Raw genomic sequence first — 17651 nt, forward strand, 5'->3', positions numbered from 1 at the left:
ATAACATAAACAAAGGCGACCACTATGACAGCCCTGAAGCGTGCTTTTCGGCCTGGAAACCAAAACCCAGCCCGCCCTGCTCTCGTGGCTTGAGCCTAGAGTTGAGGAAAGTATGAAACAAACTCGATGTGTACAAATGGCTCTCGACTCTAAATCAGGCTCTGTTAAAGAATGTATTGGAGCGCAGGCATTCTGTGATTAAGAGATGTGGAGCGGAAAAAACCATAAGCAGTTTTTCAGCAGCTCTAAAGTGTGCCTGGCATTCCGACGCCACTAGGCTGGCTGGCGTTATAACGAGACCGGGCAGTTTGGGACGTGATGCTTTTTGACTGGACCAAACCCACTTGCCGATTTTCTCCAGATTTTCAGAATCTTTGTTTTGAGATGTTTCGTAGTGGTGGAGATGGAGGCCGTGTGCCTTGGCTTTTTATTCTATTCTTCATGCTTAGTTCGTGATCGAAAGTATAGCAATATACTTTCGCATATTTACTTTAGATTCAAACAATTATTATACTATTATGATCATTTTTCCAAACCGAATTAGATGGATTCATCGTACCTTTTCGAAGCTTACATTATCTCGAGAACGGATCTGACAACCCAGTCAGTCACCTTCTATGGAAAATGGATGGATTCTGTCTCCTCCGCCGGGGGAAGGGGACAGAAAAGGACAATCTATGGATTGACAATTAATCGATTCGTGTTTAGACCTTAGGAAGAGCATGATGTTCATTCTGTCTGTTCGGTAAAGGCCACCGCTCTACAAAGGCTTGACGCGAACGTGGATAACCAGAAGGGAAGTCTAGGTGATGATGATGATGGTGGTGGTAGATAGCTGCCTTGCATTGCCTCTTGCATTGCCACACGCGCTATGCCTATGTTAGTATACACTGTAGTTAGTATTCTGTTCCTGAATATGCTCAACAAAGCTGCATGTTCCGTTTTGGAGACGGAGTCTTAATCTAAGGAAACCCCAAAGAATCTGCACGAAAACGTAATGACAGCCAACACGGTCCTAGGAGGTAACAATTCAAGGGAAGAACAGATTCTATCCTACGGAGGCAGCTACATAGGTCTAGAAGCATGTCCAAGAAAATGCTCAAGGTCGGTCGAAAGCCGAGTAGATGGATGAAATTGCAGGGATACCCTATGCTATCCTCTCATTCCGCGAATAATTCCACTGATCAGGAGAATAAAACAACCTGACTACGGTATGGTGCAGGAACAGGAAACCAAGTTCCGACCGACAGGAACCATGGAACCCATCCAGGTACCCGAAGAGAATACTACACCTACTAGCTAGTCCTGCTAAGTACCTAGTTAATTACATAGTAGGCGCTTAGTAAAGAAAGAATATCCACCCGAAATACCCACTACCAACTTCTCTTTGTTTCGCAGATCCCAACACCCACGTGGAAGCTGCTGGAATCAGTAATCTAAACGTCCACTCTGCCCCATAACGTTCGAGAATTTTTGTCAATCTGTCTCGATGCGCTCTAGATCATCAGTCACGAACTCCTCACGCCAGGCCAATCCTCTAGGACGAAGAACGAACCCCTGACAGCCACGCGGTTGTCGGATCCGATCAGAATGGAATATTTCATCGCGAGAACGGTTTCGTGTCTTGTCAATCCAACTAAAAGAATACGCAGAGACGAAGATAATACGGAGAGATTGCTTCAAATCCACCTGAGCACCTACCCGATGATTTTAGAATTAAGGTACGACGATCATCGCATTGTTAAAGTTGCTGTCTTCCTCGGATCCGATCTCCTGGTCGTGGATACGCTACCAGAACTCGAGCTGCCATCGTATTCTTCACTGTTCTTCTCCCATTCGGTAGCTTAAGACTGTGGTCGAGAGAAGGAAATTAGTGATCCACTCTGGAAAATCTCCGTCCCAACCCATCCTGGATGATTCTCAGCTAAAGAGAAGGACGCCAATTGTCCCACCGCACTGAAACGGAATCATCCACAGCTGCCTAGAATGCTGGCTGAGGCTGTGGTGAACTTTAATTTCTTTAATTAAACAAACCACTAAATGGAAACTGATCAACTGCGGTGGACCAACAGGTACAAACTACAGAGTCCTCATCATGCACGTATAACGAACTTTAATCCGGACCCGCCGCCATCGAATGAATATAAACACCACCCGATCCAGCGCATTCCAGCTCCTTCTTCGTCCATCAGTCTCTCCGACTTCTTCAGACGATCAGAAAATTGCCAACATGAGAGTTACCCCCATCTTGCTCGCCGCCTGGGTGACCCAGGTCCTTGCCCAGAAACACAACACTGTGGATAAGTGCCATGTGCGTCCAATTTGCCTTTGTCTCTTCCTTCGACGACTCTCTAACTAATATCTAGACTGCCTGCTTCCGAAACGTTATTGATAGCCCTCCATCTGATCTGGGGTGCGCTGCCGGTGACATGAAATGCTTTTGCAAGGAAGGCAGCAATTTCCAGAATGCCGTTCGTGATTGTGCTCAAGCAGCCTGTGCGGAGCAAGCCGCCGGTATTGTCATCAATACAGCTGGCAGAGTCTGTACAAACTGTCAGGTATATATACCTTAATGTGATTATTTTGTCAAGTCCGTAGCTAATGAACCAGGCCGTTTGTCTTGACAATATCATCAACAACCCTCCCCCTATTGGCTGCACCGGTGGCGATCAAGCGTGTCTCTGCAAGAATGCAAATTTCCTTCATGCTGTCCGGGATTGCGCCGCTGCTGCCTGCACTCATGAGGCGGTTCCCAAGATCGTCAAGAAAGCCGAAGACATGTGTGCAGCTCTAGGAACGGAGTCCAAGCAAGAACCGCAAGAGGACGAAGACGAAGAGTGTGAAGCTCCAGGTACGCAGTCCACGCCAGAATCCAAATTAACTTGGTTGTACTAACGCTATGCACAGAGCTATCAACAACTGCCGCCTCGACTCCCTCTGGTTCCTCGACTGCCTCGGGTTTCTCCAGGACCTTGACCCCTTCTATGACACAAAGTAAGCCGGTTGCCTCTACTCCCATAACCCTTTCAACTACGACGAAACCCCCAATTGCCAGTCACACAGTCGTCGCATCCTCTCGGCCTGTTACCGGTGGATCCACCAAACCCAGTCCCGCGCCCCTTGCTCAACCCTCTACTATCCGAGCTGTAGTGAATAGTGCAGGCTCCCTCTATAACGTGACCTCCGTGACCTCCAAGGTCACCCCATCGGGTGAGATGACTCCGGCGGGTCAGAAGGCTATTGAGGATGCCATGAAGACTATAAGTGAGACACAATCAGCAAATGAGGCCGTCATTGAGGGAATGACTGCCGCCGCCGAAGGCCAGACCGCTGCCAACCTGCCCAAGGAGGTCGTTGACCAGATTGTTATCTTTGTGCTCGCGCCCAACTGCCCCGTCAGCAACAAGGTGAAGATTGAAATAATCTACTGGCTGTGTTTCGGTGCGACTTCTGAGAAGCGGAGCAGGATTCTGGCCTCTGTTGATACTCACATTTTCACCGAGATCAATATCATTCTCCAACAGGGGTCCATGCTTCCTGTGACTCTTCGGACCGCTCTTCACGCATTTGTTTCGAAGAATGATCAAGCTATTCAGTCTCATACTGTTGCTGCTTCGTTGAGTGTGTTTGTCACCGAGGTTGCTCCCAAGCTTGTTAGTGAGCAGACTATTACTGCCATTGTTGGATGGCTCACTTGTGCCAATGCTAAGCCCGAAGAGATCCCTGGAAGCTTTGGAAGCCTTATTGGCTCTGGAATCCCTGGAAGCTCCGGACGTCCTGAAGGTTCCGGAAGTTCCACCTACCCCAGAGGCTCTACAAACTCTGAACATTCTCAAGGTTCTGAGGGCTCCGAAAGCTCCGGAAGCCAACAAGAGCCTCAGGGCTTCAATGGCAACGGCAACGTGGATGGATCGGCCACCCCCAGTGCGACTGCCACAGTTACAGTGATGGCCACAGTGACGGCCACTGAAACCGCATGCACTTCTACCTGTGTGTGTCCTCCCAACTAAGCACCTGCTGAGGAATCAGTCTAAAAGGAGGCCTGGGGTTGTCCATGCAGACCTTTTCTTTTTTTCTTTTCCCTTTTATTACATAGATTTGTATTTTACTCAGAAGCAACCTCTCCTCCTCGTTGAGGGTATGCCTTCTCTTTTCTTTTTCTTTTTCTTTTTTTTTGGGACTTTTTACTTCACATTCTTATAGTCTTGATCAGGCCCCTGAACCTTTTTGCCAGGGCTATCGAACAGTGGCTATTATTGGCATGTCTTCTAGAACAGTTTAATCCTTTCAAGAACTACATGAATTTATTTACCTCTGCCATAAATTTTAATTAAGCTGTCTGTATACCCAACTGCATGAGATTATGGTGTTTTGATGTGTATTTGTAGGGGCTGTCTGTGATCAATAATCTAGAGTATACTCTAAGCTGTCCAGCGTATGCAGAATAATAGAATCAAGCAGTCTTGTGGAATCTAGGTCAGGTTATGATATGCTTAAAGCACGCTGAATAAAGGATTAAACACATGTGGTTCTTCTATTTAATTAAACTACAATCTAAGAGCCGATACAGTGCCATGCTGGTTCATTCCATACTCCCAAGTCATATGATGCAGTTAATTATCAGAGACTCTGGTAGCAATTTTGATTATGGAAAGCCTGCCGGATTCTAAAATCGATATTTCAGCTTGGACGAAATATCACTGTTTCCACTCAGAAATACATGGCGAGTTAAGTATTACGGTTAGACCAGACTGGAAAGAGTCGACTAGTGATGATATACATTCTGTGATGCTGATAGATTATCAGAATAAATGTGTCTCATTGGAATACTGAGGATGGTAAGACTCCAAAAGACAGTGCATATCTTTTAATCAAGGTGGTGATTATACGAATTATAGAGCCTAACCGCTTTCAGTAATCCCTGTATTTTAGCTTTTTAAGTTTCTCACTATAATAGCAAATGGATGTACCTAATTCAAAGTTTCTCTGGTCATGGATGTTTTTATATATCATCTCAAAAAGCCTAGCCATCTGATACAGTTTAGAACAGAATTATTTCAATACAACGTAGGCATACATACACATTACTAGTGTCTTAAAAGCTTCCATAACTGGGTAATGTGGCGGTGCTTGTGTTTGTATAGCTTCGTATTAAGGTGTTCTCACCCTCACTGATACGGGTATTTCCAAGCCAGTAAAACAAAATTCAATGTCCTTCATTTGTTCAAGACTCTGCCATCGTGAGTTATTCCTGCAGACCGAGAGGAAGTCCTTACTAGATTATTTTTATTTGAAAGTTTAGTATTCTGCCATGGTGAATATTGCTAGAGGGGAAACTAGGATCTTTGTGTACATGATGATGATGATTTCTTTCCTTTTTTTTGCCCTCTCTTCTTTTTCCCTGCCTTTCCCATCTTTGGGTGGCTGGTGGTGCCGTTGCTATTGTTCTGAACCAAACAATTTATCATCTTAATATGTCATGCAAATAGCTACTGAAAGACGTAGAATCTAACGAGCAGATGTACATGGGTAAATCTCTATACTAGGACAAAACACCTTTATGCCTTTCTCCCATTTGTATAATGCGGGTATAATGTTTTGTCTATTGTAATACGTCTATTTTATGCTGGACAGAAATAAAACAACCAACAGGCCACATGCTGTACAAAAAGAGGATAAAATATTTTGCGGGAAAAAAGGAACCAGCCGAGTTAATACGTATTGACCCCCTAGTTAAGAAATGAAAAAACTGATAATCCACCAGATGGATCAAACGCCAACGAATCCTTGCACCCTAACCTGTGAGCCTAACAGTTCCCAGCCTCTTTTTCTGTATCGTAGATCTTAACTCCCCTCTTCCATACCTGGTCAACGACTAAAGTGGGCCCCGAGTAGGGATCCTCCACGTCACTGAGGACTACCAGGTCTGCATCCGCACCGCTATCCAGGGATCCTTTAACCCCTTCCAACCCCAGAAGGCGTGCCGGGGTAGCCGTCACCGAACTGAGAGCCTCTGCGGTCGATGCCCCCGACCATCGGCGGAAATTATTGACGCACTCGATGAGTGTAGCGGAGCTGCCTGCAATCTTGTCGGACCCTTCAAGAGTTAGACGGGCACCAGTCTTTACGATCCGCTCGCCATTGGTCCACTCGTAGACACCATCTGGAAGGCCGCATAGTTTCATAGCATCGGTTACGAGGATGAGTCCATCTGGGTGGGCGTTATATGCAATCCGGATGGAGGTAGGGTGGAGATGGATGCCGTCTGCAATCACGCCATAATAGGGTCGACGGCGCTCGCTTTGACCCAAAAGGCCAAAAACGCCCGGGTTCCGATGGTAGAAAGGTCGCATGGCATTGAAAAGGTGGGTGATCATAGTCGCACCTTGCCTAGTGGCCGTCAAGGCCTGCTCGTACGTGGCATCCGAATGACCGATGGAGTATATGATGCCCTTGGAGGTCAACGAGGAAATGTTGCCGACCATGTTGCCGACCTCAGGAGCGGCGGTGACCATCTTCACTGTTTGAGAGTCCCCGGTCAGGTTTTCCTTACCGTAACACTCCAGTAGGTCTTCGAAAGTCTTCGCGGCCCGTAGGACTTCGGTTTTATGGATTCCGTTCCGGCCTGGGCTAATAAATGGGCCTTCCACATGAGCACCTAGTGATTCTGCCCCATCCTCTCCACGATGCTCGCCTCCTGAGGGACCCAGTGAAGGGAGTACCTTTTAGAACTCGGTTAATTTCTTCAGGGTAGTGACCAGAACGGGCTGAAGAGAGGGCTCACCTTCCAGTACACCTCCGGGGTGGAGCTAACAACGGTCGGGAGATATGAGGTAACGCCTGTGCGGGCGAGGCCCTTGTTGACCATGCGCAACCCTTCATCGTATTCTTCCTTGGAAGATCGAGGAACGGAAAAATCGAAGCCTTGGGCGCCGTTTAGTTGCACATCGATCAGGCCAGGAGCAAGAATACGGCCGTTCAAATCGATGACCTCGTCGGGGGAGAGATGCAGTCCATAAAACGCCTCCTGTGCTCGAAGAATCTTGCCGGAAAGGGAATCGATCCAGACATCTTGCTCGATAAGATCATTGCCCTTGATGATTCGACAGTTAGTGAATTTTGTGATGCGCGGTGGCGACGCGGTCTTGCCCGGCATGGTGGCGGCTCAGGTGAAGATGGGGATGCCTGACAATCAAGCCGAGACAAGAAGAGGACTAGGATGGTCTCAGAAAAAGATAAACGGGGACGAAGACGGGGGAATATGAGTAGTAAAAGTTGATGACGATGATGAATGTGGGAATCTACTACTCGCAACCCCACCTGGGGAATCAAGGAAACCTTGAGGGAAGACGACTACATGGTGACATCGAAGATTGTAGTACCTACGGAGTACTATGTACCTAGTATTACATACCAGGTACTCCGTACGTAGACTTAAGGACAGGGACAAATCTCCCAGGCACGTTTCGATGGCCCTGGCACATACCAAGACTGGATCCACCTGGCCTCCATGTGACGTTGAACGGGGAAATGGAGATGGCACGTTGCTGACTCAGTGTTGTCGTGCTTTCTTTCAGACTCTTGTTGCCACTCGTATGAGTACTCCGTACATACCAATTTGTTACCTGTACTGTATATACCATACAGGATACGCTAACCTCTTAGGAATACCGAAGGTCTCTGGTAGGTCGGTACGAAACAGGAATTCTGGGGTGTGTATGCATGGACAGACCCTATGATAGGCATGTACATACTTTGACAACGGCAGTTGCAAGTATTAAACAGGATAAATGCATGGCTTTTCTTTCCTGTTTCTCCTGGGCGTCATCATGCTTTAGCATGATCCATCAATTCGGCACATACTAATAAGGCTAGCTCCGTCCCGACATATTAGTTCTCCATCTGACCGACTGATCCTCAAAGATAATAGACTATAGCACCTAGGTACCTACCTAGTAGTTACTCGGAGTAATTAGAGAAGCAATCCTTACAGTACCGTAGGTACCACAGTCACACCTCCCCGCATTCGGCCACCGTTGCAAGCAGCCGATGTTACCGTCCCTTCGGGCCATTCCCTGGATCGGGTTCTCGTTGCATTTGTTTTTTTTTTTTTTAATTTTATCTTTCTTTTTCTGACAGCCGACATTGGCATTGGTGATAATTGGTCCGTGATCTCATCGGGGAATCACGTCCGTTCCTATCATAGACGACTACGACTACTCCTTAGAGACCCCTGCCTAATCTCTACCTAAATACATATTTAGTACCTTGCACTATCTCACGGCCGGTGCTCGTCAGGATCAGATGAAGCCGATCGGCTTCGGAAAGGCTTCGGCATGGCTGCAAATCCCTGTCGTTCGCTTTGCTCATTTCGCCGATCCCCGCAGGATGGAGTCAATGGCGAGAAATGAGAAAAGGCAGATGATCGATTAATCATCCACATGTTTGCCACGATTCCCCGGGTTCCGCTCGCTTGCCATGGAGAGAGTGGAGTGACGAAAAAGCCCCAAAAGATCGCCCAGCACGATGTCGCCCTGGTTGAGATTTCTCGTCTTTTCCACTGCCACTCCACTCCGGGTTGTAGCGTGGTATCTATTATTTTGAGACTATCCACTCTTGTCTCTCGGCCTCACTGCCTCCAGACTGCGACGAAAGAGTCTCAGGCCATATCTGGGTGGCTCCATCAGCTAGCTCAGTAGTAACGACTACTCCGCACTAGCTGGATATAGGCGCTGCTAAAAAAAATTTAAAAAAAAATCTCCTTGGCATGGGGTAAGTAAATATGGGCAGATTCTGCAATGCACGCGACTATTTGTTTCCTGCCCTCCCCTCGTTCTCTACCCCGGATTCATCGCGGACACAACATTCCTGGCTGTTTGTTTGTTGTTCCCCCTCCATTCTCTGTCGATTATTTTCTTCTTTTGCTCCCTCCGCGTACCCCCTTCTCCTTCCATTCCTTTCACCCCCTTCTTCGTGGATGTCACTCTTATGCTTGGAATATTTACTTACCTCTTGAAGGCCGATTTCTTGAGTTGTAGAGTGACAAACGTCTACCTGCCTCTAGCACACCCAATTTTCACTGGCGGAGCGACGGCTTAAGCTGACTTTACGTGCGAACTAGCCGCAGCATTTAACGAGCTATCCGCCATTCAGTTGCTCTAAACTTCCCAATCCCTGTCTCCTCCTATCTTCGGTGCCCAAAATGGCGGCATCGACCTCAGGCGAAGAGCACCAACCCGAGAAGGAGGTCCCCACAAGCACCTCAGATGCTGAGGCCGGTATCTCCGTCGCTGGGAAGCCGTGGATGTATAGACCATGGAAAGTCGGACCATGGACACTGCCTTGGTTTGCTTCCCCGGAGGCCCAGCTGATATTGGTCTCCTTTGTTTGCTTCCTCTGTCCCGGCATGTTCAATGCCGTCAGTGGTCTCGGAGGTGGTGGTCAGGTCAATAAGACTGATGTCAGCAATGCAAACACCGCTTTGTACAGCACTTTTGCCGTAGTCGGTTTCTTCGCCGGCTCCATTACCAACCGTGTTGGCCTCCGCCTAACTCTCTCCGTTGGTGGCTTTGGCTACTTCCTCTATGTAGCATCCCTCCTTTCCTACAATCATAACCAGAATGCCGGCTTCCTCATCTTTGCGGGTGCCCTCTTGGGTGTTTGCGGTGGCCTACTGTGGTGCGCCCAAGGAGCTGTCATGATGAGCTATCCGCAGGAGAAAGAAAAGGGAAAATTTATCTCCATCTTCTGGGTCATTTTCAACTTCGGTGGCGTTATCGGCAGTTTGGTGAGTCTGAAGTGCCCCCACTCGTTTTGCTGATGCTCCCTGGGAAGCAGAAGAGAACCCGACAAGTCGAAAGGAAAAGATAGCTGACTTCGTATGCACACAGATTCCCCTTGGACAGAACATGCACTCAGATGCGGGTCGAGTCAATGATGGTACATACATCGCCTTCATGGTGCTCATGGCGGTTGGTTTTGCCCTCGCCTGGTGTCTATGCGATTCCAAGTGCGTCCAGCGCAAGGATGGTTCGCATGTTATTGTGATGAAAAACCCAACGTGGAAATCTGAATTCATCGGTCTCTACGAAACACTACGCAGCGACTATTACATTGTACTGTTCTTTCCACTGTTTTTGGCAAGCAACTGGTTCTATGGCTATCACTTCAACAGCGTCAATGGCTCATACTTCAATGTGCGCACCCGATCGCTGAACAGTCTTCTCTACTGGCTCATGCAAATGGTTGGCGCCTTGGTTTTTGGTTACACTCTCGATATGAAATATTATTCCCGTCCCATGCGGGCCAGAATCAACCTGTTCCTCCTTTTTTCTATCACTATGGGCATCTGGGGTGGTGGATATGCTTTCCAGAAGCAGTATACCCGCGAAACCGTCTTAGAACCCAAAGACTTCACCAGCAGCGGCTATGTTGGACCCATGTTCCTATACATGTTCTACGGTTTCTACGACGCCGCTTTCCAAACTTGTGCTTATTGGTCAGTGGCCTACCCCCCGGGCTCTCTTTTTTCAACGCTGAATGCCGACTGACACGCATCTATATTCAGGTTCATGGGGTCCCTCACAAACAATGGCCGTAAATTAGCCAACTTTGCAGGTTTCTACAAGGGGATCCAATCTGCTGGTGCGGCGGGAATGTGGCGGTAAGTTCTATCGTGATGCTCTGTCCTTCGAGACAAATTTTCCTTACAAAGGGAAGCCCATGCTAATATAGTTGATCTTCTCAGAATGGAGGGAGTGGAAACACCTTTCATGACCGAATTTGCCTCCTGTTGGGGCTTACTTCTTGGCAGTCTCCTGATTGCCTCCCCTGTGATTCTATTCAAGATCAAGGAGCACTCAGACGTGGATGACGACCTTAGGTTCTCCGATGAGACGGCACAAGATGTGATGGGCATTCCCATGGAAGATCAACCGACTGAGAAGAGGGACGAGAAGCATGTGCCCATTGCATGATTATGATTTGGCTATAGTTGTATTTTTACCTCACCAATTGCGGTATATTTCATGCAACGACTACGGCACGATTAACTGGTTGTTTTCGTGCCCAGTTCATTGCTTCTGTGTTCCAAGTTTATTTTTTGTTTAGATTTTTTTCCGGGCACGTATTGGTGGATATTTTACAGCCTGTGCATCGAAATGTTTTCAATCTTTGTATTTATACTAACGATTGTGGATAATGAACTGGATTTTTTTTCTTTTTTCTTTGCTTTTTTTTTTTCTCTCCCTCGCTTCCTCGGCTATGAGGATCCACCCTGTATTACGACCAGTTCTGATGTACATGACCAGCACCTATATTGTATCGACCATGTTGTGATTCCTGCAGCATGCCGTCCATGACATGGACATTGATGTAAGAACAATGTCTCTCTAAATCTTACATTTTACCTTGTCGCCAGCAGAATTATCCCTGTAATTACATCACAATTTATTAGAATTGATCCCCCACGCTATGTACAACGTGCTCACAAGAAAGACAGTGTGCCCTAGTGCTTGGTTGGGGTCGCAGAAGGCAGCGCTACAGATGACTCCGTATGTGTCGCCTTCGCGGTTCCATTGGTGGTATACCCAGGCCAGATTTTTCTCGTTCCCTTCGCAATATCCCATCCGAATAGGGTGCGGTTAAACAGCTGGAGCGCGGCGATGGGTTGATAATACGGGACCTCATGGCCAGCTTCGTACACACGAGTGAACGAGAAATTACCGTACTCGCGAGTCTCTCCATACTCAACTCCATCGACAGTCAGTGGGGTGTACCCCGCAGCCCTGAATTTGTCTGCGTGCGTATAGTTTAGTGCGAGGGAGACAGCCTCGCCGCCGAACCAGTTGCAGATATAGTCGGCGTCCCCATAGATGAGGGATACCCGCACAGGGAGCTTGAGGATCTCCTCCAGGTCTTCGATGAAATTAGGCCAGACGAAGTCACCCGTCTGCTGGAAGGCATAGTAGACGTCGTTGTTGGATTGGGTGTAATTAATATTGACTCCGATAGCATTCATAACCGAATCCTTTTCGAGGTATTTGTTGTAGTAGGGGGGAGGTGTAGGATCCTGTGAATTATTCACTTCAGGTTAGCAATAATTACACATTAATAGGGTGTATGCTTCCCTTACGTCGTACGGATGTCGGATATCATATACACCGCGGCCTCCAAACTGGTAGTATGGCCCTTCTGTTGAATAATTTAGCTACTATTTTTCCCCAATAGGTTTGGTCAGTTTGTCAAACATACCAACATTGTCTCTGCACATATTGGTTGCTTCAGTGCAGAGAGAGTAATCAGCCAGTGACGTCCTGTTGGTCTTCTTACACAGAGCGACCTGGTCCTGGCATCCGTTTGGCATATTGTTTGCAAATTTCATGTAGTTATAAACAGTCTCGTTTATCTGTCCACAAATGGTCAGTAATTCCTAGCCACTCCAATAGCCACATTAATGGATGACCCACAGCCTTGATCCCATAGGTATTATTCACTGCAAACTCTGCGAAATAATTTGCCTGTGAGTCGTTGTTAGCCACTAGTAGTATGAAGGCCTTAATCAAGTGAGCGCATCTTCCTCATACCTGGATGGCCTCATCAATGATCCCGTTGATTATTCCTAAAGAATTGAAATTCAGACGGATACCATCGGTCTCGCCGTTGGCAATCTTTTCGTTTTGCTCATGAAAATAGTTGAAAAACTACACCCGTGAGTCTCTGTTACAAGAACATGTTGCAGCAAAATACTTACGGCTGGTCCATAGTGCCTGGGGCATGGTTAGCATATCCCAAAACCAGAAAATATGCTGAGACACTCACCCTCCATAGCTTTCTGTCCACAGACTGAAATCCTTAGACTTGATCTTTGAGTCCAGCTGTGGTAAAATACCAAGGAAACCTTGAAGTACTTCCCAAGCAGCTTCTGCAGCAAGCTCCGTAGTATCTGGAATCCTCGGGATCAGAAGAGTCGGGCATTCGAGCCGCTTGGGTAGGGATTACCTGTGATAGTGGCATCAATCTTGGGGTAGCGGCCCTTGACCCCATCGTAGGTGCTATTTTCGACCACTTCCGTAACGGGGTTTATTGAGCCCTCCTCCGTCTCACTGTAAGAGAACCCTGCAAAGAACAATGTGAGCTACAAAAGAAGGAGCATATGTAAGGCACAGGACGGGACTTACCAACCCCCAATGGCTGGGAGAGGAAAAGAACATTGGAGACCTCATTCCACGAGTGAGGATTGAGGTAAGATTCAATGTTGGAGTTGACCTGGCAAGGTCCCAGCTCTGATTTTGAATATATAAGCATTGTTGCCCTTGAGAGCCGGAGAGGTAGTTCTCACCTTCAAAGAGGCCAATTAAGGAATCGCTTCCAGGGCCACCGTTTAGCCAGAGGGTGATTGGGGCATTCTCTGGATCGTGCCGAGCCTCGAAAAACCAAAAGAAGGTATGCGAGGCGGGGGAAAGATCAACGTATCCTGAATACGAATTGACGCCCGGTGTCGTCTCACAGACACCCTCTTTCCCAGGCTCCTTATACCGGATGGTGACGTTGTTAGGGGTAGTGATAGTCTTGACACCAGTAGGGTCCTTGGGCAACTGTCGTCTTGTGATGACAGGAGCTGGTCTACTAAGAGAGCGAGCCCAACCGGCCACGGCCAGTGACAGCAGCACACCGGACGTACGCATTGTCCCAGGGGTGGACAGTGATGTAGGGCAAGATTGGCCTGGTGAGGATGTGCGTACTGGTGTTAGGCACCGACAACGGTACAAAGAAAAGGAAGACCGAGGAGATAGACCAGCAACCGCACTGAACTTAAATCGATTCCAGCTCAATCAGGGGCCGCATCCGTGGGCTTTATACAATAGAGAAGTGCCGGGTTTTCAGATCGATCTGCGGCCCACATGGCGAGAGGGGAAAAGTGAGTTGAAATCTATATCTCGGCTAGTTATGGAAGTGACCAGCAAGATAACAGGGTAGCATGCGGAACCCCATAAATGAGCGCCCGACCAGACCGACTGATAGGAATAGCCAGCACTAGAGCCAGGCGACAGTATGATGGCGCAAGGCCAACCCTGCGGATTGCGCCATTATTGGGCATCTCCACCGCTCAGGTTCCAGTATCCTTGATCCCTTGAGCGGAGAACCCATTTATTGCACGCAGTCAGACAGGCAAACACACTCAGTCCGTCCGAACAGGGGATCCAGATTAGGCTTATGCGTGCGGGGAGAATGAAGCGGCCACGAAAGGGTAAGATCGGCAGGCTCACCGCGTGGTCCTCTAGGTCCCTTGGAGATCTCGTAGGAAAGCGAACGAATGCATGCATCGCGGTAGCAATGGTCATACAAAAGAGATGAGGGGTCAGTCAAGGTGGACGCCATTGAAAAGGAAGGACAATGGTTGGGTTGGGTTTGAATGAGGGGGAAGGGATTAGAGAGAAAGAGAAAGAGAAACAATCGAGAGACGGCACGGGATCACGAGAATAAACACCTGCCAAAAAGGGGCAAGGACAAATATTGGGCGGACTAAGGCAACAAGCAATACAAGGTATCAAGCAATACGGAGTAATAGTTAAGAGTAATAGTTAAGAGTAATAAGAGTAAGTAATAATTCATTTCTCATCTCGGGCTTTTCAGCCGCTATAAACTTAAAACACACGCCCTTCTGGGGTCACTATACATATCTAATCAAAAGATAGTGACCCCCCCAAAAAAAGAATGCATCCAGATCATGCGCCTTTTGGTTTGTAAGCACCTATGGAAAGGATTAATGCCAAGACGCGCCAACAACCACACAAAAGAAATCAATATATATACACTTGAAAATTCGGCCAAAATATCATGAAGATATCAATCACCCTTCCTGGTTCAGATATTAAGCCCCAGTTCGGCATCAAGATCGGTGTTGATGCAGTGAGCTTCGGACCGTGGCGGGTCTGTAACGGTGACGGTGGCGGTTGCATGGTTGCAGAAGTTCATCAAATCAACCCCTTTATTCCCGGGATCGAATCCCATCACATCCGGTATCCCGTTCATGGAACCCAAGCCAAAACCATAACTCTTCCCACCAGGGTTATTACCGCTGGGGTTAAGGCTATTGTCCGCCGGAAAGAGTTCTGCACCAGCATCGTCGAAGTTGATCAAAGCATCAAAGTCGTTCTGTGTCACCTCCGCATCGTTTGCCAGGTCCATCAGTTCGCTGAGACTTAGCTCGGGATCCATGTTGGGGATACTGAACGAGTCCCGGGGGTAGCGCGGGTTGATATTATTAGTGCTGCCGTTCTCGCTGCCGTCGGACGGTGGAGGAGTCGAGGCAAATATCGCCTCTTGCTCCTTCACTTGCGTGGCCATTCCGGTGCCATCGGACTTGGGATACGTCAAATCAGGGATCTTCTGCGCAAGAGAGTCTGGAGGTGGAGTCAGGGTGCTGACGCGCGCAGCCACCCCGAGCTTGTTTCCAGATCCACTCTGTACGTCCTGCGGCGAGACAGTAAGCTGAATGCCAGCCTTGCGAATGGCCGCCTCCAGGAACGACGTCGCGAAGTCGGCCGAGGCGTAGATCTCTCGCAAACGCTGCAGGATGCGCATGCACTGGTAGAAACGCTGCAGACTAGTCATGCGGATATTTGGATCGCTAGACTTAATATCGAGAAGATGGATGATCACTGCCGGCAGGAGCACCGTAACTCCAGTGGTGGGGAAATATCGAGTGAGGTCCAGGCTGTGCAAATCCTGGGCAATATTGGTGATCTCTACCGCGGCGAATCGAACCTTGTTCCGCGAGATCTCCTGTAGCTCGGCGTCCGTTGACGGGAATGGGATGGCAGGAAGAACCTGGGGGCGGTGGAGCGCGCTGGAGGTTGTAAGGTAGACCATCTTGAGCAAAGCACGGTGAGAATGGAGGACTTCTTGCACCTCCGTTAGATTCGAAGGTGCAGCGGGGGAATATTTAATCTCCACAGGAAGATGGGCCAGCCAGTCTTCCAACTCCTGGTCGCAACGTCGAACCTCAAAGGTCTCTGCGGACGACTTCTTCGGGACTAACATCATAGTCGTCTCCATCGTTCCCCCGAATTTATGGCTCAAAACCGAGTACTGAGCTGAAAGGACGTGACTAACACAGAGACAGAGTTTTGCCTTCTCGATAAACATCAGAGCTAGCTGCTTCTGATGACTGACACTTTGCAGGATCTCGGAGTTGCCAACCATGCTGACAATTTCGGGGGAGAACGGGTAGAATTCGAAGTCGTCCAGGGTCAACATGGGCACATCGCAGTCGTCGTCCTTGACACGCATGGGGCGTCTCATTCCCAAAGCAATCAGGCGGTCGCGGGTATACGTGCTCCACCAGATGCGCTTCCACATCCGCTGGCGCCGGAGGCTCATGCGAGAGTTCCCAGGGTCGCGATGCAGCCCGATGGTGTGGGCGAGAGACAGGCTGACACCCATCCAGTGCCAAGTATCCTTTTGGTCATCAGGGGTTTCGTACCAGTAAGTCATCAAAAGCAAGGACTGAACAAGCGAGATCCGGTCGACCTCGTAATCGAAGTCGTACAGTAGTCTGGCTCGTTGAAAAAATGCTTTGCGTGCCGCTTTTCGGGACGGGTAGCCGGCTGCCTGGAGATGCTTGAGATCTACAAACGCCGTCCCCGCAAACATCACCGCTTGGAAGAGCAATAGACTCATCCGTCGAATGCCATCGTTCTGCACGATCGTCTGCAGAAACTCCTCCAGATCTAAGAGGGGCATATACGTGTGCACGTAGTGTATGTATGCTTTAAGCAACTCGTTCCGCAGTGCCACATCCGGGACAGTCAAAGCTCCCTTCATTGCTAAATAGTCAATATCCTCTTTCTGTAGTCGAGGAGGCAACCCTCGAATGTAATCTGGCAGAACAATCCCACTGGACCGATCATTGTTGAAGGAGGGATCCAGCAGCTGCTGAATCTGCGAAGTAAAATGATGTAGAGGCATGGAGGCAGGCACAGCCGGGTTGGGGGCCATCCTTCTTTGATATCGCTCAGCGGTACCAATTCTGTTGGCCTGGCTTTGATCTACAAACCACTCAATATTAACAAATGTGAGAGGGCGCGACCACGCATTGAAGGGAATACGAACATAACAGGTGTGGCATGTGCTGCCCTTGATCCAAATCTACAGAGCGTTGTGACGGAGATGCGAGTGCAACATCAGGGAGCCCGTGGCATTCGCTGAGTCTCCTGATGAAACTCTCACCATCATCAGAAACCTCAGGCGGCGACTGACCGAGCTGATGGTTGGCATTGTCAATCTCAACACGCGATTTCCTGGACATAGAGGCAAAGATGAGCACTTGAGGTTAGCTGGCACTCTTGGGGCTGGTGAAGTAAACAGAAGAGGCTATCGACATGGACGAACTTTCTCCTTTTGCTCTCGGTGACGACGCATTCTACCTGGTCCAAGCGGCAATTCGTACAGGGCGAGCCATTCTCCACCACATCACACCGAACTTTGCGAGCCCGGCAGCAACAGCAGGCCTTCGACGCCCGCCTTTTTACTGGACGGGAATTAGCGGCAAGACCGGCGTTAGAAGCCTTTCGCTTCCCTTTCGACTCCAACTCGACGGCATTGTTTGTCGTTGATGTTGAAGTGGATGACGTAGTGAGGTCAGTCAT

At 48.6% G+C, this 17651-nt stretch overlaps 5 protein-coding genes across 5 annotated transcripts; 2 read left to right on the plus strand and 3 right to left on the minus strand.

Moving 5' to 3' along the window:
* Nucleotides 1-2230: 2230 nt before the first annotated feature.
* On the plus strand, nt 2231-4010 carry ATNIH1004_011141 (CFEM domain-containing protein; the record flags this gene model as incomplete). Its single annotated transcript, XM_033575707.1, has 4 exons — nt 2231-2311; nt 2367-2558; nt 2611-2851; nt 2908-4010. 4 exons carry the CDS (start codon nt 2231-2233, stop codon nt 4008-4010), a joined length of 1617 nt encoding a protein of 538 aa, XP_033421562.1.
* Nucleotides 4011-5807: 1797 nt separating this feature from the next.
* On the minus strand, nt 5808-7156 carry ATNIH1004_011142 (N-acetylglucosamine-6-phosphate deacetylase; the record flags this gene model as incomplete). Its single annotated transcript, XM_033575708.1, has 2 exons — nt 5808-6722; nt 6785-7156. 2 exons carry the CDS (start codon nt 7154-7156, stop codon nt 5808-5810), a joined length of 1287 nt encoding a protein of 428 aa, XP_033421563.1.
* A 2046-nt stretch (nt 7157-9202) lies between these two features.
* ATNIH1004_011143 (unc-93 family MFS transporter) lies at nt 9203-10976 on the plus strand (the record flags this gene model as incomplete). The annotated part of the gene is made up of 4 exons (XM_033575709.1): nt 9203-9787; nt 9891-10498; nt 10568-10663; nt 10748-10976. The coding sequence occupies 4 exons, from the start codon at nt 9203-9205 to the stop codon at nt 10974-10976; spliced, it is 1518 nt and encodes a 505-aa protein (XP_033421564.1).
* Nucleotides 10977-11506: 530 nt separating this feature from the next.
* Nucleotides 11507-13685, minus strand: ATNIH1004_011144 (S10 family peptidase; the record flags this gene model as incomplete). Its single annotated transcript, XM_033575710.1, has 10 exons — nt 11507-12070; nt 12134-12192; nt 12253-12406; nt 12468-12518; nt 12585-12701; nt 12752-12767; nt 12820-12943; nt 13000-13116; nt 13179-13283; nt 13340-13685. 10 exons carry the CDS (start codon nt 13683-13685, stop codon nt 11507-11509), a joined length of 1653 nt encoding a protein of 550 aa, XP_033421565.1.
* A 1180-nt stretch (nt 13686-14865) lies between these two features.
* On the minus strand, nt 14866-17651 carry farB1 (putative C6 transcription factor (Ctf1B); the record flags this gene model as incomplete). Its single annotated transcript, XM_033575711.1, has 3 exons — nt 14866-17051; nt 17116-17303; nt 17395-17651. The coding sequence occupies 3 exons, from the start codon at nt 17649-17651 to the stop codon at nt 14866-14868; spliced, it is 2631 nt and encodes an 876-aa protein (XP_033421566.1).

The sequence above is a fragment of the Aspergillus tanneri genome (genome assembly GCF_003426965.1).
Source record: "Aspergillus tanneri strain NIH1004 chromosome Unknown AapTan_8_pilon_pilon_pilon, whole genome shotgun sequence".
NCBI classification, from domain to species: Eukaryota; Fungi; Ascomycota; class Eurotiomycetes; order Eurotiales; family Aspergillaceae; genus Aspergillus; species Aspergillus tanneri.